We start from the raw sequence: 24,924 nt of genomic DNA, 5'->3' as shown, positions 1-24,924 counted from the left end.
AGGAGGAGACACGTGAACAAGACACGAGAAAAGCAAAGAAATCTGTCGCTCCGTCACGGAAGGAGTCGGAGGAAGGAACCTCCCAAACCGAGCTCCACGTCCCAAAGAGAGAAGGACAAAGCCACGCTCCGGTTAGGAAAGCCTCACATCAAACTGTCAACGAGGAATTTCTGCCTCAATCGATCATGAAGTCTGCAGAAAATAAAGCCGTTTGCACCCCAGGGAGCATCTGATGGATGGATGCGAGGGAATTTTCAGAAAGTTTACAGAAATGAGGAAAAGATGTCAAACAGATCACAGCTGTTTGAGCGATATCAAGAGGAGGAAAGAGAAAACTGTCCAAAGTGTTGGTCGAGCATATTAAAGTCAATTGTTTTTATGAAATGGATAATGAATCGCTCAATAGCTTTTATAATTGTCATGCAGTCACTGAAATGACAGTCACAGCCCTCTGTGTTGGTATGCGCTCATTTAATTAGCAGAGATCTGTAATCTGAGGTCACATCCACACTCATTCATTATGAATAAAAACTAATGGTGACACTTCCTGTTTTCTGTATCAAGGCTGAAAAAGTTAAAGCCTGAAAATGATTTTACTCATTAACTCCAGCTGAACTTACATCCGTTAGTGGAAGATGCTCTATGATCTGGATTTAGATCCGTTAATGGGAGATGCTCTATAATCTGGATGTTAGTGGGAGGAAGATGCTCTATGATCTGGATTTTTATTTTGTAGTTGTGTTTTATTCTTGATTTTCCCAGAATCACAGAAAGCTTTTAAATCCCAACTTTCATTTTATTTTCTTTTATTTATGAGGATTTATTATTAGGATCAGGGTTCACCCTCTTTTCGATTCATTCTGATTAGAAAACTTTAACAACATTTTGTTTTAATATTATTGTTCAAGTAAATGCTTTTTGTGATTTGAAGGTTTATTATGAAACACGACGGAGAAAACCAACAGCTCAACTTCACACTGCCATATGTCCTGTGAGTGTGTGTGTGTGTGTGTGTGTGTGTGTGTGTGTGGCAGATGTCCACTCAGCAGCCTGCAGAGCGAAGCATGCTGTTTACCATGAGTTCCATGTTTGTGTCCACTCTCACAGATTCCTCTCTGCTCGTCTCTGTCGCCTCCTTTCCTTTTTCTCCCGTTTCTCGTTTTTAAAATTCAAATATCGAATCTCTTCTTTCCTGAATTTGATGCACTTCAGCGAGCCTCCCCTTCATCCTGCTTCCTGTCACATTGACTCTGCAGGTTCAGTTTGACTTCTTTGGGACTCGTGTCAACGTTTGCTTCTGCTCTGATGCTTTAGATTTGAAGAGAAAATGCTAAACTTTCGTTATTGCGTTATTTCATGGGTTTTAAGTGACATGAAAAATGTTCTTGCATTTTGTGTCTGTTTACACGACAATGGTGCTTAGAGCCACTGAAAAAGCAAATTTTCTGAAACTGCTGCAGTGCACGAGCACCAAGGCCACAGTAAACAGTTCTGCACATGCTCAGTAGACGGACAGTAAGAACAGCGTCCAGGAGCTGCTTCAAGTCTGAAGTCAGGAAGTGTGGCTGAACTCTGACCTGAGCCGACACGTCCACGTCCGTGAGACGAACGTTCCAGCCTTCACCTGCCACCCCGTCGTCATTTTCTCTCATCCCGAGCAGCTCCGCTTCATTTACATGCATTATTATTTCATCGTTGCTGAATATTTCATGGGGGATGAGTTACGGAGCGAGGATGAAGCGGAGGAGTGAAAACAAGCCGGAGCGGGACGATGGAGGGGGAATAACGTGCGTTTACCTGGCTCTGCAGCTCGCTCTGCTGTCGCAGTCTCAGGTTCTCCGGCGTGTCGGCCACGATGGTGAACGACGTCTTGGGGTAATGTCTGAGAAGACAGAGACACAGTCAGAGCGTCTCGATTATCCAGCCGAAACACAAGATGGTTTCAAACAGCTGAACAGAAGACCTGAAAGCTTCAGTGTCGCTATCAAAATGTTTTTGTGTTTGCAGCTGGTTTATTCATCTGAGATCATGAAGTAAACACACGAAAGACAGTCTGAGAAAAGTTTACCCTCCCGCTCTGGAAAGTGAAAGTCTGAAAGAGCACCGAGCCACTTTTAGAAATAAATGTTCGGCGCAGTTTAAAGACAAAAGGCTGAGAAATGTCAGAGGCCTTCCTCGCTAATGAGTTAATGAGCCGGCGGGGCGATGGCATCAGCAGAAACAATGACCCATTGAAAGGTCCCCACATTCGAAAAGCTGCACCCTGCCATTACTCTCCTTATCGGACTCGACCTTTTGGTCTCTTACACTTTTGGCCGTGAGGGTCCGAGCCCGACATCGGTCTCAGGAACACACAGCATGAAGGGCAGGAGGAGGGCGGAGGGAAAAACCCGCACACCCCTCTTTATTATCCCATAAATATGAAGCTCTGCAGCACTTCCAGGGACAGTTTTCAAAGAAAGATGAGTGTTTAGTGATCAGCTGAGCTCCTCTTCACTTCCCGAGCCGTCCTGCGTGGAGACTCAGTCATTCTGACCTCCAGACCCGACCGCTGACACAGCAGGGACTTCAGCGTGAAAACGTAAAACTTCAGCTGGGCTTTTGGGGGTCTGTTTCCATGACAACGGTGCTCGGAGCCACTGAAAATGCAACTTTTTCAGAACAGCTCCCAATGTGGAACTTTTACAACCACGAACCCCCAAAATTTATAGGAAGTTTTGCATTTTCACGTCGTGGATCAAAGGAGATGAATCATATTTGCGATTTTAACGCCGCTAATGCTGCGAACGCTGCGACTGTAACCAACACTGCAAGACGAAGTGAGAACACAACACCAAAACATGACATCTGAGATCTTTAAGGAGAAAATAATCTGAAGTGAAAGCATATCAAACATTTCAAATGATTTCAACAAGTGAATCTTTAGAGAGGAGTCATGTTCCAAAGTGAAATCCTCAGCTTCAGCTCACCATGGTGAACTTTACAGTGATTCCAGGGAGGTGAACGTTATCGAGCATTAAAGAGCTACAATTTCTAAAAATGACCACAGAAATGTAGAGAGAGGCAGGAGGAGAGAGGAGAAGGAGGAGGAGGGGGCGGAGGTGGAGGAAGAGGAGGAGCAGGAGGAGATGAAGGACAGCTGGGTGAAGTGGTCAAACTGTGCTGCCGGTGGTGATGATTCACTCACACAGCGAGAGATGCTTCACCGTCCTCATGAATCCTCCACTGTGGTTCCAATCTGTCAGATCGACGCACACTCCACTAAACAACAATACACTACACCTCACTACGCACTGCACACACACTACAATGCATTACACTACAGTACACTCCAAAATACAACACAATATCAGCCTCTCATAAACAGTCCTGTTCTCGGGTCTCAACTCCACAGACGACCAAAAAACTGTTAAATTCAGTGATGGGAGTAACGATGGTAAAACAAACGTTGCAATTTTTAGTAACACGTAATCGATCCAATTGCTTTTCCCAGTGTTACAACGACATGAGGAGGCGTCCCGTTACAATAATTCACCGCTCTCAGCTTGATTTTTCCTTTGCCGGAGTCCAGCTGAGCCCACAAGCATCAAGTTTATGTACAAAGAAGGAACCTATCAGTGCAAAGTGCTTCGCATGATGTGACAGAGATACAGCCATAGAGCACTGGTCATTCAATGGCAGCCTTTTTAATAAAGTACAGACATCTTCAGTTAAAAATGAAATTTGATTGGTGTCTCCTTTCATTTTATCACACAGCATCATTTGAATAATTTACATTATTGCTGTATAGTGTTTCTGTCAAGTGTCCATTCATTTCATTAATCATACATTCAATTTGATCAATAATTGAACATGCATCTTACTGTTCCATTAAGAGAAGATCCAAATTCTCTGGCATATTTAAACACGTTCTCTTTTAAAGTAACGCCACACAGTAGTTACTTCGCCTGAGGGGTGTGACGATACACTCAGCTCATGAAATGAGACGAAACACGATACTGGGACCACGATCAGAGGACAGATAGACACTATTTCCACTTTAATTTAAAGAAATGTTTTATAATTCGTACCCATGCACGGCATAAGCATGAGCTTGAACTTCATTCAACAAATGAAATATTTCTTTTTTTAAACTGCAAACAACGCTAAACAGTCATCCTCTGTCACTACATAGTGCTCGTGTTAGCCACGGTGTACAGTACTATTTACTCACATATTGTCTGTTTCTTGCCTGTCACTCAGTTGCTGTTCATTATTTCCAGTGGAAACCCAAAATGCTGCCACACAAACTATGTAAAAGCAGTGAGGACATATTCGGCGATAATATCTTCTGATTCCGACTTCTACAGAATACATATAAGGTGCATTGTTGTCTCACACAGGTCACAAATGGAAGTTTGGATATCTCACAGTCTGATAGGCTTTCATCTTGTGCCTCATTTTCACTTTATTTTCATTTAAATGAGAAATATTGTCACGATTAAATGGCATGAGATCTTGTCACACCCCTACTTTGCCTCGTAGCTAGTTACTCTTTTAAAACACTGTAACTACGTTATTTTTTTGAGGAACTAACTAGTAAATATGATTACTTTTCCACAATAACTTTGCCAACACTGTTCAAATTTGAATCCCTGCAACCCTTAAAGGTACGGTATGTATGAAGATGTAATGCCTCTCCTGTACACAGGGTGGCAGCAGTGAATCACTGTGGCTGAATTTCTACTTTGCTGTCAGAATCTTCTTCTGAGATGTGGGGCGACTCTGCGCCACCTACTGGTGCAGAGTGGTATTACAGGCCAGTGGCTAACTTGTTCTGCAGTGGATTTCTCTGCTGCATACTGAATGTCTTCACCTTTTATTCGATTGGAAAATCTCTGGGAAAACATTACGTTGTGACAACAAACATTATGAAAACTGCTGCAAGAAAAGAGAAACCTGAGTTTATTCATTTGCAAGTAACATGAGTAACAAATACAAAACCTTAAAGTGAGGAAACAGTTCAATATCTCAGATTTATATCATGGAGCACTGGGTGGCAGTTGTGAGTTTCTCGTTGAATTTGTGGTTCTTACTGCTGTCACAGTTCTGTTCTTGGACTAAATGCAGGAAAAGAGGTGGAACAACTCACTCCACCACCTGCAGGCAAGAAGAGGCACTACAGGCTGCCCCACTTGTAGCTTTTATTTCTCATTTTCCATCTCTCGCAGCACACTTCAGTCTGCGCTGATCCCTGGATGCTCCACACTGCTGCACACACACTTTCATCTACATGATGCAGAAGCCACGTTCCCATGGCAACAACCGAAAAAACTAAAATAGATAAACTGCAAGCATTTCTATTTCTGAATTTTCTGCTCTCTAACTGTAAATCACAGCTGCAGCCACTCGCTCTCTCAGACGCTTTATTTGTTTAAAAAAGATGAACATTTTGAAACCTTCTCACTACAACAGCTGATTTTTGGGTCGACATGAGAGAGAAGTGTTGTTTATCCTCCAAACGTCAGCCTGTGCTTGTTTTTTTTTTTCCTACTACTGTCAGTTTTAGTCTTTCACGAACACACAAACTTCGGCCCTAAAGTTTCCCTTCACCTGTTCCCGTTGCTAACGGCAACCATGAAGGCTTTGTTTGTTGGGTGCAACCCAATCCTTTGAGACAAAGAGCGGCTCTGTGGGATATTTTTTACACACACACACACACACACACACACACACACACACACACACACACACACACACACACACACACACACACACACACACACACACACACACACACACACACACACACACACACACACACACACACACACACACACACACACACACACACACACACACACACACACAGAAGAGGAAGGTAACTAACTCTGCTCTGGCTGGACAGGCAGCTCGGGACAATACGTGGGTCTGTGTGGAGTCTTTAACAGCCAGCTGACGCCTGCAGGGGACAAACAGGCCGGTCCACTCTGGTCTCACCATGTTTTGGTTTTTTTTTAAGAACCGAGCGCACAACCTCAAACACTGACGAACACATATACCGGTCAGGAGTGACCTTGAAACTGTTAAAACTAAAGAGGCATGTCAGGTCAGTATCATTGCGAGGCTTCAACGTAGAGTTTTGAGTGGATCGCAGACACAACAGCCTTCTTACTCAGTCACCATGGAGACGCAACACTCTTCTTACTCAGTCGCCATGGAGACGCGTCACTTTTTATACTCAGTCGTCATGAAAACATGACTCATTTTATACCGAGTCATCATTCGAGCATGGCCCTCTCTATACACAGTCGTCATGGAAACATGAAGCACTGCCAGCTGGTGCAGTGTTTGGATCTGATCGGTTAAAGTAAATGTGAACTGGAATCAAACTAAGTATGAGCTCAAAAGTAGACTTTCGTCGGCGCTGACAAGAGTGAAACAGCTGTGATTTCTGACTGACCACAGAGACGGAATGCGAAAACAGAAATGAAGTGAAACATCAAAAAAGAAATTACAGTGAGAGAAACAGCTGAAAGCAGGTGGGAATGTGACAGGTTTCACCGTTTCGTACAGTTACACACTGCCTAAAAAACACACATCTACGACATGCACTAAATTTAACCTCCAGAGAACAAACACATGCACGCACACATGCGCGCACACCCATTCCTTTAAACTGTTTCCAGTAATACCCTCAGACACATCCTGCCTTTCTCTTATTGCCTTTGTTAAAACACCAGTTTTACAATACAGCTGCGTGCATGCGTGTGCATGTGTGTGTGTGTGTGTGTGTGTGTGTGTGTGTGTGTGTGTGTGTGTGTGTGTGTGTGGTGGATACAGATTTAGATCCCCATTGTGTGTGATGCTGTGTCGCTCCAGCAGCACTGACGCACTCAGATCTCAGCGAGCATTCAGACACACACAGCCGGTCAGTGGGAGGTCCACCGAGGAAACAAGAAAGAAAGCAGCTACCTCATGTTTGCTGGGTGAAATCCTCTGAGCGAGTCATTTCTATGAGCTGCAGCTGCTTTTGGCCGTCTCTGTGAGGCATGTAACGCAATGTTTTGTGCTGCTGCATCATTCAGGCTTCAGACCTTCACGACACAAAAGTTTTTTCTCCCTGTTGAGTTCAGATTAAAACATTCCCTACTTTATTCTGCTGCTTTGGCTTCAAATGACGATCTTGACTCCTTTTGGCCTGTGTTTGCACCGACTGACTTGTCTGACTTGCCTCATTGAGCTTTTATATCCCTGATTGAAAGTTATTTAAACGGCTCTGTGCAGAAAGCGGCATTCAACTACCGTGGCTCTCCCTGGCCTTTGTCTGCCTCTTAAACTGACAGACGACTATCATGGCTCTTCCTGACCTTTGTCTCCTCCTGAATGAAACCAGCTGACGGCCATCTTGAATTTTGAACCTTTGCCAAACCCTGATTGAACTTTGCTGTTGACTATCTCTGCTCTCATTTGCCTGTTTCTTCTGATTGCACCTTGTTGGTGACTCTCGCATCCCTGATTAAAAGTGTTGTTGACCTTTGCTGAATAGTAAAATGGCTATTAAAGTCCCCTCATTAAAGACGGCTGACAAATATGTTAATATTACTGAGCAAGATCGCCATCTTGACTCTAATTGGCCTTCGCCTGCTCCCGATGAAGGCCCTGTTGACGCAACATTTTCAAGAGAAAATGTAAAACTTTCGTTTAGTTTTGGACGTGCCATGACGGGACGGTTTGAGGAAACAATTCACAAAGGGGAACTTTTTGAATTTTTTGACACTCTGATTACATGGAAACTGGAAAAACACAAGGTCTCAAAATGTTTGAGCTTCAAATGGTCATATACATATTTTCCAGACCACATGGGTCTTTTTTTCAGCCATGGCCGATTGATTTAGTTACTTATAGAGAAGGTAATGCTCCAGGTGTAAAACAAATAAAAACAAAGGTGCCTTTTTCCCCAAAAACAGTTCTATCAGTTCTACATTTTTTTGTGTTCAATCTTTGTTCACTGGCCTTCTGAGGTGTATGAAGAGAGGACCCCACAGCCAATTCCCATCTGCCAATATGGACAGGCCCCGCCCCTTTGCCTCCCACATGGCGAACCATTGATTCAGGAAGAAAGTCAAAGGCACTGCACTCGGTGTGTCCGATGGTTTGAAAGACGAAGAGAACACAAATCCAGGTTTTTTTCAGCGGTGAAGAAAATAGAAAAATGCAATATTAAGCCAAACAATGTAGTTTTCCAATATGATGTCTCTCAAACTACTTGGTTATTGTACTTAAACAACCTCAATAATACTTAATTTGACTTAATATGGGCTCCTTAAATGGATATCATTTTCAGAATATAGCCGTGAAAAGGTAAAACTTTTCTGAAATACAGAAATTTTGCATTTGTACTTAAAACATTGTGGATTAGACTCTGACAATCTGCTGTATTTATTGGGACTGATGTTTGTCTCCTGTGGACTGAAACATGATGAATACTTTGACTCATGTTCTCCTTTTTCTTCTCCATATTAAAACTTACAGACAGTAATCTTAACTCTTATACATCTTTTATCTCCTCCTTCAAATGACCTGTGTGATACTGAATAAACTAGATTGAGACTTATTGGCCTTCAGATTGAAGCTTAACGACAACTCCCTGATTGACATAAAATCCTCCTCGGGTAAAGAAGCTGACTCTTATTGTTCTGATTAGTTGTTAAACACCAAAGCAAACATTTGGCTGGTGAAAACAACCACTGGGAATCACAACTGTGAGAGCGAGGTAATGACCGAAAACATCTCCTGTAAGATCAGTCGTTTGATGACGGAGACGATATTTCGTCTGATCGTCGTCCGAGGAGTTCAGCAAGGCTTCTGTTAGATCCACATGACGGTAAGTAGAAATCTGTAGTAAACAACAACCACACAACACAACAACATGCTGACAGGAAGGAGACGACGCGGGTCAGAGTCCCACCATTCAGCCAAGTGTGTGTGTGTGTGTGTGTGTGTGTGTGTGTGTGTGTGTGTGTGTGTGTGTGTGTGTGTGTGTGTGTGTGTGTGTGTGTAGCTGGCCTCTCTCCATCCCCCTGCTTAGGTGTTGATGAAGCCTCCGTGTGGGCTCGGGACACGCCGGGTTCGGGCTGACAGTTCAGTGGAAACAGACAAATGTGAAATCCAGAAACAGGAAGTGTGTTTTCTCTCAGCGGTCACAGTTTGCTGACAGCTGACCGAAGGACTGCTCATTTGCATGGCGCAATGCAAATACTCGAGGAAACTACAGAGCTCGTCTGTTGGCTTTCTGTCAGGGATCAATGAAGCGAGTTCACTCCGGACAGAATCAAACAAAAACAAGTTGATAATAACAAATGTAAGTAGCTCAATGGCAGCTCGGAATGTGTGTAACGGTTCAAAATTTGAGAAAACCCTGATCGAGACAACCAACGAACCAACAATGAAACAAAATATCTCAAAACTGGTACAATATAAAACCAAAACCAGTTCAATACTCAACTAATGTTGGTTCACAAAAGACAGAGGAAAAGAGGACGCCTATCGAAGGGAGTTGATGAGTATTTAAGTCAAGAAAAAGAAAGTGATCCACAGCTCAGATTCCACTGATTTCATCTCAATGCGCCTCACAGACTTATAGATCTAGATGAAAATGTACTATTAATGTCTTTAATTTGCTCACAGCTCTGCAGTAGTCCTGCCTCCTCACTTGGAAAGAAGATCACTCTATTATATAATTACCCTAAATAATCTCACAGATGAGTCAGAACGAAGTCTAATCTGCTCGGTAATCACTGGGACTGTTCCCGTATTTCACACTTCACGTCTCTCTGAGAGAACCAGCTCCTCGCCTCCTTTTATCCATTTAAATCTTTCTTTTGTTTCACCGGTGGACAGTTTCCTGCTCCTGCCTCCTGAATCTGCCCTCAACTCAAATCCAAACTGCTGATCTCGTCTTTTTCCCAGTTCAACGAAAAGCAAGCCGAATCCCTCCTGCATTTCACCTGTACCTCAACAGGGTTCAGAGCTCAATAAGGAGGTTTTAATGCTTGACTTGTGATGAGAATGACCAGTTCAACACAGTTTTAAACCAAACTGGAAGTGGACAAAAAGTGATGGATGTTCATAACTCGTCCAGTCTGGGCTCGGAGCTCACAGATCGAACAAGTCAGGTTCACATTCTGCTGAAGTCTTGTCCACAGGCTCCAGGGACAGTCTGTCCACAGTCAGTCTGTCCTCGGAGACTGTCGACGCTGCAGGTGACAGTCTCTCCCATGGCTGTGTGTTATAAAAATGGTGCTTCAGTTCTGTGTCTGATGGCAGTTTTTTCCTTTTTATGTTGATTCCCTGCATTGCTCTTGTTCCGTTTCATTCAATAAAAATCTGCTTCTCACAACCTGCTCTGTCCGGCGTTCTGAGTCCTTCCTTCCCTCACATGTAAAAACAGTCCAAATCACTATGTTTTGTCCCAAACTGTCCTGCACACACTCCAATAGAACCTTTATGAAAACAAGTCCAAAACGATGCTAAAATTAGTCTGACAGAAGTCTGAATCCAGTTAAACAACATTGCAAAACAACACAACACAAAAAAACCTCTTCTATCCTGCTCTCGACCCCCTCGTCCTCCTCATCCTCCCTTCAGCACCGTCACAGATCAGACGCACCGTTACATAACTTTCTATCTTTCAGCCGCTTCGTTTCGCTCCACGTTTCTCTTTTTCTCACAGTCACATTCATCCCATTCACTCTCTCTCTCACACACACACACACACACACACACACACAGTCTGTTGTCTCTCTGGTTATAAAGTAACTTAGAACTGCTCTATTTTAGTAACTCATTACGTTTTCCAAGGTAGAACTTTTTCACAATCCTCTGACTTAATCAAACAGGAAAACCAGAACCTTGTGGAAATGCTCAGGCCCAGTCTGCGTGTAGACGATAGATGGACAATAACAACAAATGTGGCCTCCAGAGTGTCATGACTCCCAGTCCATGAACGAACGTCCGTGCAGCCGCCATTGTTGATGTTTGCTTTCTTCGTGTTTGTGTTTGTGTGCAGTTTCATTCCAAAAACAAACAGCGCCCACTACTGACCCTACAGGAAACACAGTTTTCAGTGGTTTCGCCACTGCCGTGTAGACGGACGTCCTTTAAACGCAAAACTTTCCTGAATCTCAAAGACAAACATCTGAAACGTGACAGTTGCAGCTCAAGCTGCACCACCAACTCACTCCACACTTTCTATTTGCATTAACTATTTAAGCAAACACGGTACTTTCCTTTAAGCAGGAAGTTAAACTCGAGCACTAATTTACATGTAATATGACTGAACTGACATTAGAGACTGCCGTAAAGTAAAACTGTGCTGTGGGTCACGGCCAGAGAGTGTAAGAGATGTTGTGATGTTCCACATTTCAGTCACGTTTGCATACGACTCCTGTCGTCTGGCGCTGCGAGCGGCTCCTCCTGCTCTCCTCCCTCCTCTGACATGAGCAGCACAACGAGACAGGAGTAATCTGGGTTATGTGGGAAGCTGAGTTACATAAGCCCCCCCGTCTTTATCGCGCCCATCTGAACCAGTTAGAAAGAAGAATCCTCCGGCATGTATGTGACATGTAAACGTCATGTAAACACCAGGACAGCGTGCCCGCCGGGCTGCATGTGGTCCACCGATGGAGGGGAGCACGGTGAGGCAGTGACCTCCTTTCCACTGGAGTGTCTTCGTGCTGGTGCCAACGTTACATAATCAGCTCTGATTGTTACTCATTTACATAAAGGGAAACTTCATTAAACACAAGTACCTCTGCAGGAGGACCGGCTCGCTCCTTCGCTTTGAGCTGCTGTTTCACATTCAAACCAACACTCAGCAATAGTCTGGAAAAAAAACCTGAGGAGAATCATCATTAAGTTTTCAGAGAAAACGATGTCCGTGTCCACGAAAGTAGCAGGAATGCAGAAAACAATATAGTTAGGAAGCCAGGCCACCAGTTGGGGCTAGTGGTTGGATTGTTATTGCAAGTGACTGTTGACTCGGAAACCATCAAGTCCAAGAGAACATGGACTGGGAGTCACGACGCTGTGGAGGAAAATATTCTTATTGTACACCAACTCACAAACTCAGCCTAAAGTTAGAAGCTCCCAAAAGCTTCAGATCCTGCAACTTTCTATACACATACAGTAAATATGATTTTGATTGTTGTAACAGGACAGTGAAAGCAGAGCTGCTCTCCGGTGGAGATGCAGCCTCACACAACAAGACGCTGGGTTTCTGCACAGCGCGCTACATGTAACACCTGGGTCCAAAAGCCAAACCCTCCCACTGAGGCTCTTCTGAAATCCACACTGACTCATTAAACACAAGATCACACTGCGACCCCAACAACAGAACGATCAAAACACCAGGGACCAAACGCCCATTCCTGCTTTCACAGTGAAGTTCTAGAAAATGTACTTTTTTCTGAAACAACAAACTTCATGAAAATCTTTTCATGTTTCTGCTGCATTGAAACAGCAACAGGAACAAACTGCATGAGGCCACGAACATGAACCCGATGCTGCAATGTCAAAGGTCAACGCCACAGCTTTCCCAGAAACTACCAACCTGCAGGCTTGTGCAGCTGTGCAGATCACAACAAGCACAGAGTCCAAAGCCCAAAACCACCGAAACCGCCCCAACGCCAAAACCACCGCTGCTATAAAAAACCTCCACTAGCAGATCATTTCACAGCGGCGCCCAACACTCCACGAGCAGCGAGGCACCAAGACACGCAAACAACTCCAATCAGGAGCCAGAGGAAGCAGAAGAACTCAAGAAACACGGCAGATACTCAAACACCTCACAGCCAGGGTGGTTTATTGTCTGAAGCAGTGTGAAAGCCGGTCTCTGAAATCTGGAGAGGAACCAAACTAGAAGCAGCAACTTCCTGTTCGGGTCCCAAACAAGGTGGGATACTAGTCCAAAGTAAACATCAAACATTAGTTTATGGCTCTCCTTTAAACTGCCTATAAAGTGGCAAACAAAACAGAACAAAAGTCAACAATCAACACAGTTTAGTTCAGAAGCAGTCCATGAAACGCCACATAGAAATAAGAACTGAAAACAGCCAGTCCAAAATCAGTTCAAGCCAAATGATAATAATTCATTCAATTAAATTTAATTAAAGTTTGTTCGCACTTATATGTTATAAAGTAAAAGTCATTAAAAAAAAAAACCTCCAGAAAAACGTGTTTGTTTTCATCATCTGTAATTATGGCAGAGAAGTGTTGTGAATGCGAAGTAAACTGGATTAAACTGGATTGGAAAAGACTCACGCGCTGCAGTAAGGTTTCTTCTCGTAGCCTTTGTAGTTCTTCATGTTCAGCGTCATCTTGCAAACTTCGCAGTGGAAACATCCTTTGTGCCAGTTCTGCAAACACAACACACACACACACACATGAACACACACGGTCCGCAGAAAGTCTGGCAGTCACGGTCGCACCGCCGACTTCCTGAGCGTTAGCATCAGCAATAATCTCACCGAGTGGGATCAGTCTATTTACTGGTTCATAGGTCTGAACAGCAAAGTTCGAGCTCCAGGAAGTTAATGACGAATATCAGAATATTCACCTCTAATCAGATGTGAACCAGTTTATGATGACGTGTGGAACTAGTTTATCACCAGCTCTGAAACTAGCAGAAAAACAGCTGAGAAACTAGTTAAAAATACTTTCTGAAACTAGTTTAAAAATTAAAAACAGTGGTCTAGTGGCCAACAACAGGAAGTGCAGGTCCTGTTTCTCCTCACATACAGTCCACACACACTTTCACAGGACTGATAAAACATCACGTCCGGCCGAACACAGAGCCCTGTTCGTGACATGTGGCGAGCGGCCTGCAGCATGGCGGTAACCTTGGCCACCTGTGAAACTCGACCCCGCCGTGTCGCCGCGGTCTCGGCTCAGGTGCGGCGTTCACGTGCGGCTCGCTTTTCTCCTGTCATACCGCCACGGCGGCCGCGCTGAGAGGAGTCGGAGTTGGACAGTCTTCAGCAGTGTTGCATAAACTGGTTTCAGCTGTAATCCAGAGACTGAAGTGTCCACAGATGTTCTACAGGTATGCAGAGGAGAAAACACTTCTCTGTTACTGTTGGGATGCAGAGGCTCTGAAACCACATGGCGCTCTTCAGGTCTTCCATGAAGCTTTCACAAAATGTAAATAAAGTCTTTCATTTTCCAAAATGGTCCAATCCACAGGTTCAAAACTGCGAAATAAGGTGAAACCCATAAGTCAGCCGTAGCATTGAGGAAACGAAAAAATGGGGAAAGGAAAAACAAAGAAAAGAAAAATAAATAAAAGTGAAAACAAAATAAATGGAAAAGGGGAAAAATTGCTATTATAGCTAAATCTGTCTTAAACAAATGAACAGCGACTATAAACAGATAAACACCTAAAGAGGCTAAAACAGATAATATACATAAAATGTCTAAAGAGGGAAAATCCATGAAAAAAATTTCAAATGTCCACAACAGTTAAAATATCACCTAAATTCTACCTGTGACGCTTCATTAATGTAACCTTATTTTTTTACATGCAACCCAATATTTAGGATGTTATTTTTGTCTTATTTTCAGAAAATTAGTATGTTTTGGAGCAACAATGCTGTTTTTGATTTTTTTATGGAAATGTGTGAGAATGGAATGCTCCGGATTGTTCGTAGTGGTGTCCAGAGGAAAAGCAGCAGGAAGATCAACACACCTCAACTCAGTTCATCTGGCTGAAACGTCACCGAAAGAGGTCAGACAAGGTCACAAGACTGGCTCTTGTTGCCACTTTCTCTATTCCCTTCTTCCTGTCTCCTTCTTGATCCTCTTTCCCTCACTCCTGTCTCTTTGAACATTATTTCTTCATCTGTTTCTTCCTTGACCCTCACTCCCCCCATCGCTCTGCTCTGGTCACAGCAGACGGACAGTGGACGATCCGCTCAGCTGAAGATGAATTAATCATCTATTGCCGTTATGAAAGAGACTGTGAGCGAGGCGTCAACAAGCAAACAACTCCCTAATCTGTTACACACCTTTCACCAACACCCACAGCCCAAAAACTAGATCTAAACCAACCTTCCACAGTCCAAATACTGGATCTAAGCCATCTCTTCATGGTTTAAAAACTGGATCTAAACCAGCCCTGCAAAGTCCAAAAACTGGATCTGAATCATCCCTCCATGGTCCAAAAACTGGATCTGAACCAGCCCTCTACAGTCCAAAAACTGGATCTAAACCAATCCCCCACAGACAGAAAAAAGGATCAAAATCATCTCTCCACAATCCAAAAACTTGGTGTAAATTAACCTTTCACAGACTCACACTGAAAAAACTAAATAATTCCCCTCAACAGTATTACTCAGAAACTGGATCTGAGTTCCTAGAGTTCCCTGTCTCCTCCTGGAGTTCCCTGTCCCCTGTCCCCTGTCCCCTCCGCCTCCCTCACACCTGCTGTCTGGCTGCAGAGTTCCCTCTCTGAACTTCCAGGCTCCGGCTGAGTGATGGAGCTCTGGTCCCACCTTGTCCAGGCAGCTGACTTTCTCCGTCGGGTAGACGATCTTCCCGCAGCGGGCGCACTGAGGGTTCATCCTCCGGACCTGCGGTGCTGTCCGCCGGCCTGATGTCCGCTGGCTGTCCGCTGGAGAGGCGCCGTGGGGCGGGGAGCAGAGTGACGGGGCAGCGGCGAGCTGTGTGCGGGAGCGGAGCTCCGTCCGGTCTGAGCGGCAGGAGATCCGAGCTCCGACAAGTTAGAGACGTGAAGGAACCGGAAGCCGAGCGGATGGCGACCCTTCACAATAAAACCACTGACCCTTTGATGATGATGACATTATTATTATTATTATTATTATTATTATTATTATTATTATTATTATTATTATTATTATTATTATTATTGTTATGCATTGGATTTTGTTATGCCAAAATTATTACTGCATTTTGTGGTCAATTACAAAACCATTTGCATGTTTTCTTACTATGAATTTTCTCAGATACTATGAATTTTATCTTGTGTTTTTGCTGTTATCATCAATATAAAATATATCCTGACTTCATATAAAGAACAACTGCTGTATTTTTTGACCCACTGTCTTTTTGGCTCATGAAACGGACTTGGAACAATGCATCTCTCTTCTTGTCTAGTATAATCCTTAATTTAAATATTCAAAATTTTATGAAAGGGACTTTATTGAAAGCAGGGAAAGATAAACAATAGCATCCGCGGCGTTCATCTGTTCTGTGGGATATTTTTCCCCATCAGTGTAACAGCAGTGAAAGGTGAATATCAGCACACGTCGCCCCCTGCTGGTCCACACAGAGATCTACAGCAGGACTGACAGGCAATCCAGGGGCCAAAGTTGGTCCAGACCAGTGAAGGAGGCACATGAGCACTGTTAAAACTCAACCTAAACACTTAAATTATGTGAAAGAGTTCACATTTCATTACATTTTTTATATCTTAACAGGGCCACCCAAAAACATTTTTATTTTATGTTTTCACTGTTTTACCATGCCTCCTGGGGTAAAATACCGGTACGCTGAAATATCCACTATTTGGTGCAACTGCAACTCGGCTGGGAGGGAGGTCATCTCTCAATTGAAAAGTTGCAGGTTCAATTCCCCATCACCCCCTTCTCCCAATGGACAGATGGGGTGCCCTGCATCACTTGATTTAAAGAATTTCCCTCTGGGATTTGTATTCTATTTGCTGCCTCTCAAGCATTCAGAAGTGGCTTTCTTGCATTGTTTGGCCTCCTGTGCCAAGAGTAGTCCTTCGATAAACAGTGGATTGTGGTCGTGGTGAAAACTGGGGGAAATATTCAAAAACAATCATCAACTTGAAGCTTTTGCAACATTGGTGGGCTGATCCCTTTCACAAGAGAGGACTTCAAAGATATGAATCTAAGACGATATGAGTAGAAGAAAAATAACTCTTTGAAATTTACAAATGATTCTCAAAAGAAGTTGTTTATTTCAAATTTAGTTTGAAAAAAGGTACAGTGATGAACAAACAATTTTAATATTTAAAGTACAAATATTCAAACTTGAGGTATAGGAAATAAACTTAAAACACTGTATAGTGCAATTATAAAGAGAAGTGCCAGTATGGAACATTGCTAACTATTTATATAATACCAAGAAGTAAAAACACCTCATCCAACCCCAACCCTGAAACGACTGAATAGTCTTTCTTTTTTTGATTGAGCTCATTTTCATTAGAGCATTTGAGGCTAAAATATGATTTCTGAAAACCATTCAAAGTGCCAGCTATTTATTTAAGGATCCCCATTAGTCTGTACAGAGTAGAGACTATTCGTTCTGGGGTCCATTCTCATTTAAAATAAAAGTATCGCATCCAAACAATGAGAAACAGAGACAGTTCACAACTTACATTCAGATTCAAGCCCACTTTTGTAAGACTCAGTGATTTCAGGCACAAGGTGCAGAAACAAACAACAAAAGTCGAAGCGGTCAGGCAAAGTAGCCCCACAGAAACACATTCACAACCAGCAGCAGGATCGCGTTAGCATTGCACACGCTCCTCCAGATTGGCACCTCCCACAGGCTCATCAGCTCACTGCTGGACACTGACGTCTGCACGGGTGCAGCACCACCAAGGCCGCACAGCCTGAGGAGCACCTTCTTCCAGACGGGGGCCCTTGGGATGTCCGGATCAGGAGCAGCCTCCTCTGGAACCGTCGGACTGGAGGACGGAAGATCTGAAGCTTCACGGCTGTGCCTGGTCCACCAGGTCAACCTGTGGAGCTGAAACCCAAAGCAAAGAGCTTATCGCTTAGGCCAATTTAGAAAAAGACACAAATTAAAAATAGAAATAAAAATTTTGTTCAGCTGGCCTGTAGAAGGCTAGCTCTAAATTCCTTACGTCTTCCTGGGACATGGCCTTGGTGGCTAAGCTCACGACGACGATGACGAGGCAGGTCAGACCGAACAGGATGAGGGCGAAGTAGAGGTAGTGGACTTGGCGAAGGATGTCGGGACGGTGGTCGGGCTCCCCGCAGGATGGAGCGCTGTATGAGAACTCCAGCACCATGCGGACTATCCCAACCACAAGGCCAGTCATCAGACCCCAGAACGCCCCCTGGAAGCACCAGAACACAGGTCAACGTCTTCTTCCACAGTCAGCTACAACAGAAACATGCCGCATTTCTGCCTCTGGCTGTCCTTTTCCATAGTTTCACCTGAATACCTTTTACAGGGTTTGATTCAGGTGAGGGATTTTACCAGATTTCACAGCTTTCTACACCTGTTTATTTCCGATCAACATGACGAGGATTAGCTCAACGCACCTGCTCATTCGCGCGCTGCCAGAAGATAGCCAGTAGGAAGACAGCAGTGATGGGCGGGGCCAGGAAGCTGGTGACAGACTGGACGTAGTCGAAGAGCTGACCGCTGTTAGCTAACTGAACCACCGGGATCCACAGCAGACTGAGACACACCAAGACCAGGATGAACACCCTGACATGAAACACACACACAGCAGGGGACAGCTCAGCTATTTCACCGGAAGTTTATCTCTTGAGGCCATTTCAGTATCAGATCTTTTAGCCAGTTAAGATGAATTTTAGCTATTTCAGCGATTTCATTTTCAGCTGGTTGAGCTATTTTTACTATTTTAACTATTCCTTCGTTCATTTAGTTATTTTAGAGGGATTTTTTTAACCTATTTTGTTTACAGTTTTCCATATTTTATCATTTTCTTTTATTCAATTTACTTTTTTATCCATATCTAAGCTGTTTAAGCCCTTTTATCTATTTGATTTGTGTTTTAGCTTTTTTAAGCATTTAAAGTATTTTAGCCTTATTTAAGCTGGTTTAATCATTTGAGTTATTAGCTGTTTTAGTTAGTTTACTTCATTCACCCATATTTTAACTTTTTGAGCAGATTTATATATTTTACCAGATTTAGCCACTTTATCAGTTTAAACTTTCCGAGGCACAGGTGTCGACCTCCGGTCCTCGAGGGCCGCCATCCTGCATGTTTCAGGACGGTAGTTCTGCAACTCCGTTTGAAGCTGTTGCAGTGAATTGAGAAGCTTAAATTCTGTTTGTCAGTTTTAGCTCTTTCACCCCTGTTTCAGTGTAGCCCATTATGACGAGCAGAGAGGAGCTGGTTTATTTTTTTTTGCACCTTCCAACAATCATGAGCTCCATCTCTGAAGCCTGAGGCCGGGCCTTGTGGTAGAGGTCCAGGGTGAACAGGGTGGAGCTGCTGTTGAAGATGGAGGTCAGAGAGGACATCAGAGCGGCGAGTATCACCGCCAACATCAAACCTCGGAGACCTGCGAAGAACAGCGGCTTCAATGAGCCTTTCGGTCGTTTCCATTCAGCCAATCTATCAGGTAATAGCTAAACACTGCTAACAGCTAAAACAGGCCGACTCACCCGCCGGCATGAGTGCAGTCACAAGTTTCGGGTACGCGATGTTGGAGCAGCCGACTGGCACCCCGCACACATCCTGGCACACGGCGGGGTCCACGCACGCCACCTCGTCTGCACACCGCCGGACAAAGAGAGCAGGTCAGAGGCACGTGGGTGAAGTCAGGAGCAGCAGACGATTCAGACCGACCTGGAAACAGGGCTCGACTGATCATGCCTGGCATCACGATGAAGAACATGGGCAGGATTTTTAGGTAGCCCCCCATAACGCTGCCTCCTTTAGCGTGTGACAGGGACTTGGCGGACAGGGACCGCTGCACGATTACCTGCGCAGACAAGTGTGGATAGCTTCTGTTCTCAAGCGAATTCAAGTTAAAAGTGCAAAAACGGCTGAGATGAGCAAAACATCTCACTTGGTCCATGCACCACACCCACGTAGCCAGAACGGTGAGTCCGAACACCAGACCGGGCCAGGGGAGATCCCCGGACACGGCGTCCCGGAACATGTGGAACGCGTCCGAACGGGGCAGGTGGCAGGTGGTGTTTGCCACCGTCACTGAGGGAACGGCGGACATGTAGCGCTCCACGAGGCCGTCGTACCAGCCCACCTCGGAGAATGCTGCATGGATATGTTAATAGCTGAGCAACTCGATAAAAACACTGCAAAAAATACAAAAAGAGTATCGAGCGTGCATCCGACCCATGAACATGAGGGCAAAGGCGCCGCCAACCATGATCACCGTCTGGAGCGCGTCGGTGTACATCACTGCTGCCAAACCACCTGAAAACACACAGAAAGTCATCAGATCGAAGATCCTGTGTGAATTTTTGCTCAAATTTTATCAGAACTTTTGAGTTGAACTTGGAAAAAATATCAGTTAAATTCAATTATACCGGTAGTTTGTTGTCAAAAAGTCATGCTGCTTAAATGGCTGAACGGCTAAAAGAGAGAGAATTTGATACAAATGTTGAAACACTTGTAAAAATGTTAACCTAAAACAAAATATAACCATTTAAATTAAGTAAATCGAACTGACATAGTATTAGTAAAATTAAAATAGCTTAAAGGAGCTATATCATGCAAAATCCACTTTTTTAAGGTTTTAATCATGCCACAAAGTTGATTTCCTTTTAAACCACCCCCAAAATGTTATTTGCCTTCATCCATGCATGTCTGAGTAATCTCTTTCAGTCTGCTGCTCTCTACAGCAGCCCCTCCCTTCGGGTAGAAAACAGCTCGTTTGAAACTCTCCAAACCTAAGTACATCACAAAAGTTAAACTCCTCCCCCCCAAACTCTTCTCCCACCCCACCCCCGCGCAGACAACACCCCACTCTTCTCTGACCAGCAGGCAGTTGATTCACATTTTCCACTGAGGAGACCCCCCCGGGGGGCCCTCGGCAATCTGCATTGCCGCTTTTTGTATCTCCGATTAACTTAACCATCGTCTGAAAGCAACAATCAAGCAGGAGCAAGAGTCTGAAGGGTCTGCACTTGGTGAGTTTCTAACAGGAAAAGATGTTTTTTGCGTGTCTTTGCGTGTAGAGAAGCTAAAGCTAAAGGGCTAAAGCTAACCCGTAGAGACGTTAACGCATGACGTATTTGTTTTGAAGCGCTGATTGGTTGAAGTATGCTGTCAGTCAAAGTCCACAGGGGGAGAGGCGGGATTTTCAGTGAAACAGAGCATTTTCTCTTCCCGGTTTCAGAATTAGCCCCAGAAAATCTTTTATTTAACACAACATGACTTTTCCTTAGCCCCAAAAATAAACTATTACCATGTTAATGCCTATAATAGGGTTTGGACGAGCTAAAACAGCATGATACAGGCCCTTTAAATGGGTAAATTACAAAAAAAAAAAAAAAAACTGCTGAGATAGATTACTTGTTTAGTTTTCTCCAGCTGAAGCAGTAAATGAATAAGTGTATTGTTATCATATTTGAAAATAAATCAGTCAAATTACCCAAACAAATAAAGAAAGGAAATAATAAAAGATTAAAAAAAAAAAAAAAACATGTCACAATTGCAAGATGAGCTTCATTGGGCTGTATACACAGCTCCATTACTTCCTGAAGTTCAGATAGCACCTTTATTTCCAGTCTTTCATGATAGGATGAACTGATTAATCCAGGTGTGTCTGGCCATTTACTGAGGTCAGACGCACCTGGATTAATCAGTTCATCTTATCATGAAACACAGGAAATAAAGGCGCTATCTGAACTTCAGGAAGTAATGGAGCTGTGTATATAGCCCATAGACTGTACTAAACAAGCATCTGAAAAACAAAAACAAAACACTAAAAAAAAAAAAAAAAAACCAGAACAACAATGGTTTAAATGGGTAAAAACAGCTTCAAGTAGTTTAGTTCACCTGCGATGGTGTAAAGAGCTGTGACCACCAGGAGAATTCCCGCCGACAGGTAGAGGTCCCAGCCCAAGGAAAACTGAATGAACAGTGCCCCGGAAAACATATCAGCCTGGAAAACACACACATACACGCACGTTAGCATCTTTCCTGAGTCTGGCAAAAAGAGAAAACGATGAACCCTGTGTGTTGGACTGACAGAGATTCTGGTGAAGATGTAGAGGACAATGGACAGGACGGACATGCACAGGCGGATCCTCCGTCCTCCAAAACGCTTCTCTAAGTATTCCGGAAGAGTGAGGACTCCAGAAGAGATGTACACCGGGACGAAGAGCCATCCCAGAGCCACCAGGACCCAGGAGGCCTTCACAAACACAGAGGGGAATAAAACAACAGCAAAAAACACCGTTATCCAGAGCCGTGGCGCCGAGCCAGACTGATTCAGATCATTCTCACGTTCCATTCGAAGCCGCCCACGGCGATCCCGCCCGCTGATCCCGTTCCCGCCAATCCGATGAACAGTCCGCTGCCAACGTTACTGGACATGAGAGAGGCTCCGATCTGGACAGAAAAACAATCCGTTGTAGTTTTCTCCCACTGATAGCTAAAGTGCTGAAGGCTGTGGTGAAAATCTGGCGCTTTATTCTCTCTGATTAAATCAATAAGTCAGAGACTGAAATTCTGGAAAACAGCTAAAATAACTCAAATACGCTGAAAAAAAAATGGCCGAAAGGCTTGAAATGGCTGAAGCATTTAAAATAGGTAAAAATGACTTGACTAAAAGTGTTAAAATCTAAAATGACTGACACTCCTAAAGCTAAAATTGGCAAAATGGCTAGAGAATCTAAATGTTAAAATGGCCAAAATACATAAATGGCGAAACTAAAATGTGTCAAATAGACACATGAGCAAGAAATCTAAAATTAATAAATTGGCTTAAACAACCAAGACATTAAAAGTGGCAAAAAGTTGAAGAAAAAAAGAGCAATAAAATAATCAAGATAACAACTGCTCTAATTGATAAAACTGCTTCAGTGATTAAATAAATAAAGGCTGGTATGGCTGAAATTGCCAAAACTACTATGATGCTTTATAAAACTATCCAAGAGATTCAATGTGATACTTACAGGCCACCATGTCATGGAACGGCCTGCCAAAAAGTAGCCTCCAACCGTGCTGCGATTCCCCACCACGGACGCCTGTCAAGATTGAAAACAAGAATGCCTAAATCAGCTAAAGAGTGTTAGAATTAGTAAAGATATCTTAAAACAACTTGAACCAAAAACTAACTCAAACCAACAGTGGATGTGAAAATGCTTTGGTTAAACAGGAAAACCTTAATTAGATGAGTTGGCAAACATGACACCAACAAAGTTGCTAAAATGACAGTCAACAATTCAAATGGTGGAAAATTATGACATTTTATTTACCCAGATTCCAACCGCCATGACAAGGACGAAGTAGACAACGACCACGGCGATGTCGGCGGCTTCCACTCGGATTCCACTAGCGGGCGGTGGAGCCGTGGTGGGCGCCGACAGGCCGCCATCTGGAATCAAAACAGAGCAGAAAGTTCAGGTAAGCTAACAAGGAAATGGCAAGAATTAGAGATGAAGTTACTAAAACTGCTGAAATTGATCAGGTGGATTTTCAAAAGGGTAAAACTGCACAAATGGGGAAAACTAGGAGAAAGGCTGAAACAGGTGAATCTCATAAAAAAGTAAAAACAATGCTAAAGCAGCTAATAAAACTAAAGGTGAAAGTGGATAAAATGGGAAAAAAATAGATGAAGCATCAAAGAGGGTTAAAAAGAAACAAAAATGGCCAAAGCAGCAAAACTGTTAAAGCTTAAAAGCTTTAAAATGACAAAATCTGCTAAAATCACTAAAGTCTGCAAAGATTGTTCACACAGTGAAAGTAGCTAAAACCTCTTAACTCCAGAATAGTTTCAATAAAACCATCAAAAACAGGTACAAATGCTGTAATGCTTCATCAGAATAATTAATAAAGTAGCTCCAAGAGAGCACACCACAAAACTGTTTCTGAAGTCAGGATTATTAAAATTAAAGGATTTAGTTGATTTACAAACATTAATGGTCATGTATAAGGCAAAGCACTATCTGTTACCTCATCAGTTGCAAATATTTTTTACATTAAACAGTGAAACAAGTAGAAGAAACTTGGACTTTAAACCTAGAGGTGTAAGGACAACTCTCAAAGAAATGTGTGTCTCAATGATTGGTGTCACAAAGTGGAATTTATTAGATAGGGCATTAAAATGCTGTTCAAACATTAATCAATCTAAATGCAAATGTAAAGAAGAGACATTTGTCCGATATGAAAAGGAATAAAATGTGCAAGCAAGTCCATATGTTTTTGAATGTATGCAAGTATGTTTTTATTTATTTTAGTAGTCACTTATGCTTTGTTTAGAATGCTTGAGGTCATCTAAGAGAAATTAACTGATTTTCTAAAAAGAAAGGGGTAGGAATAAAAAAGACTGGGTCTCCACCCTGCCCCTTTTCTTGTCATGGTATGTATGTGCACTTTGCCAAATGTAACTACTTTTAATTGTTGCTTTCATGTACTACCATGGAGAAAGAATAAATGAAATGAAATGAAAAAAAAAAATGCTTAAATAACTAAAAGCAGCAGATGGAAACGGTGAAAAACCATTCAAAAGACTTAAAAAATAACCTAAAACCAACCTGAACTTGAAAATGTTTTTGTGTATAACTTAACTAGGTCACTGCAGTGGACTCTGAACCGAGATAATGATTAAGAAGAGAGAGAGAGGAAAAAAAGAAGTCTTAACCTGTTATTCAGATGACAGATTTTGGCAGAAAGTCGAGAGGTGCTGACCTGTGGTGGGAGTGCTCCACATTCCGACCTTTTCAGGGTGATTTCACGACGTTCAGGTTTCACCGTTGAGCTTGAACGAAGAGTCTGTCCTGCTGTATGGTTCATCAATGATTACTGAACAGACACGATCAGTTAGCTATTATCAGCCCACACTGCACTCAACAGCTCCTCTAACGACGTGCCAACATCATTATCTCTGCCTGTGTCTGATACGCCAGGAATAAATAGCTGAAATCACTTTCACTGCTAAAGTTACTGATATGCTCAAATGGCAAAAATGTTTCCCAAATGTA

The 24,924-nt window shown here is 43.2% G+C and overlaps 2 protein-coding genes across 2 annotated transcripts in view; both read right to left on the bottom strand.

Annotated features, from left to right (window-relative positions):
- The window catches only part of LOC115393911 (LIM zinc-binding domain-containing Nebulette-like), a 49,105-nt gene extending 33,357 nt beyond the window's left edge, over positions 1-15,748 (bottom strand). The window contains exons 1-3 of the mRNA XM_030099017.1: positions 15,531-15,748; positions 13,303-13,397; positions 1,798-1,882 (exon numbers count right to left, since the gene is read on the bottom strand). Coding sequence (XP_029954877.1) covers positions 1,798-1,882; positions 13,303-13,397; positions 15,531-15,599 — 249 coding nt within the window. The 5' untranslated portion in view covers positions 15,600-15,748. The remainder of the gene's footprint in view (positions 1-1,797; positions 1,883-13,302; positions 13,398-15,530) is intronic.
- Positions 15,749-17,481: 1,733 nt separating this feature from the next.
- Positions 17,482-23,232, bottom strand: slc5a9 (solute carrier family 5 member 9). The gene is made up of 13 exons (XM_030099057.1): positions 23,200-23,232; positions 22,897-22,968; positions 22,226-22,330; positions 21,969-22,133; positions 21,776-21,881; positions 20,108-20,188; positions 19,821-20,026; positions 19,598-19,733; positions 19,414-19,521; positions 19,160-19,310; positions 18,318-18,486; positions 17,894-18,109; positions 17,482-17,775 (listed from the first exon to the last, which is right to left on the bottom strand). The coding sequence occupies exons 1-13, from the start codon at positions 23,215-23,217 to the stop codon at positions 17,482-17,484; spliced, it is 1,827 nt and encodes a 608-aa protein (XP_029954917.1). The 5' UTR covers positions 23,218-23,232.
- Between the last annotated feature and the right edge of the window lie 1,692 nt (positions 23,233-24,924).

The sequence above is a fragment of the Salarias fasciatus genome, chromosome 9 (assembly GCF_902148845.1).
Source record: "Salarias fasciatus chromosome 9, fSalaFa1.1, whole genome shotgun sequence".
NCBI classification, from domain to species: Eukaryota; Metazoa; Chordata; class Actinopteri; order Blenniiformes; family Blenniidae; genus Salarias; species Salarias fasciatus.
This window is presented reverse-complemented; position numbering and strand designations above follow the sequence as displayed.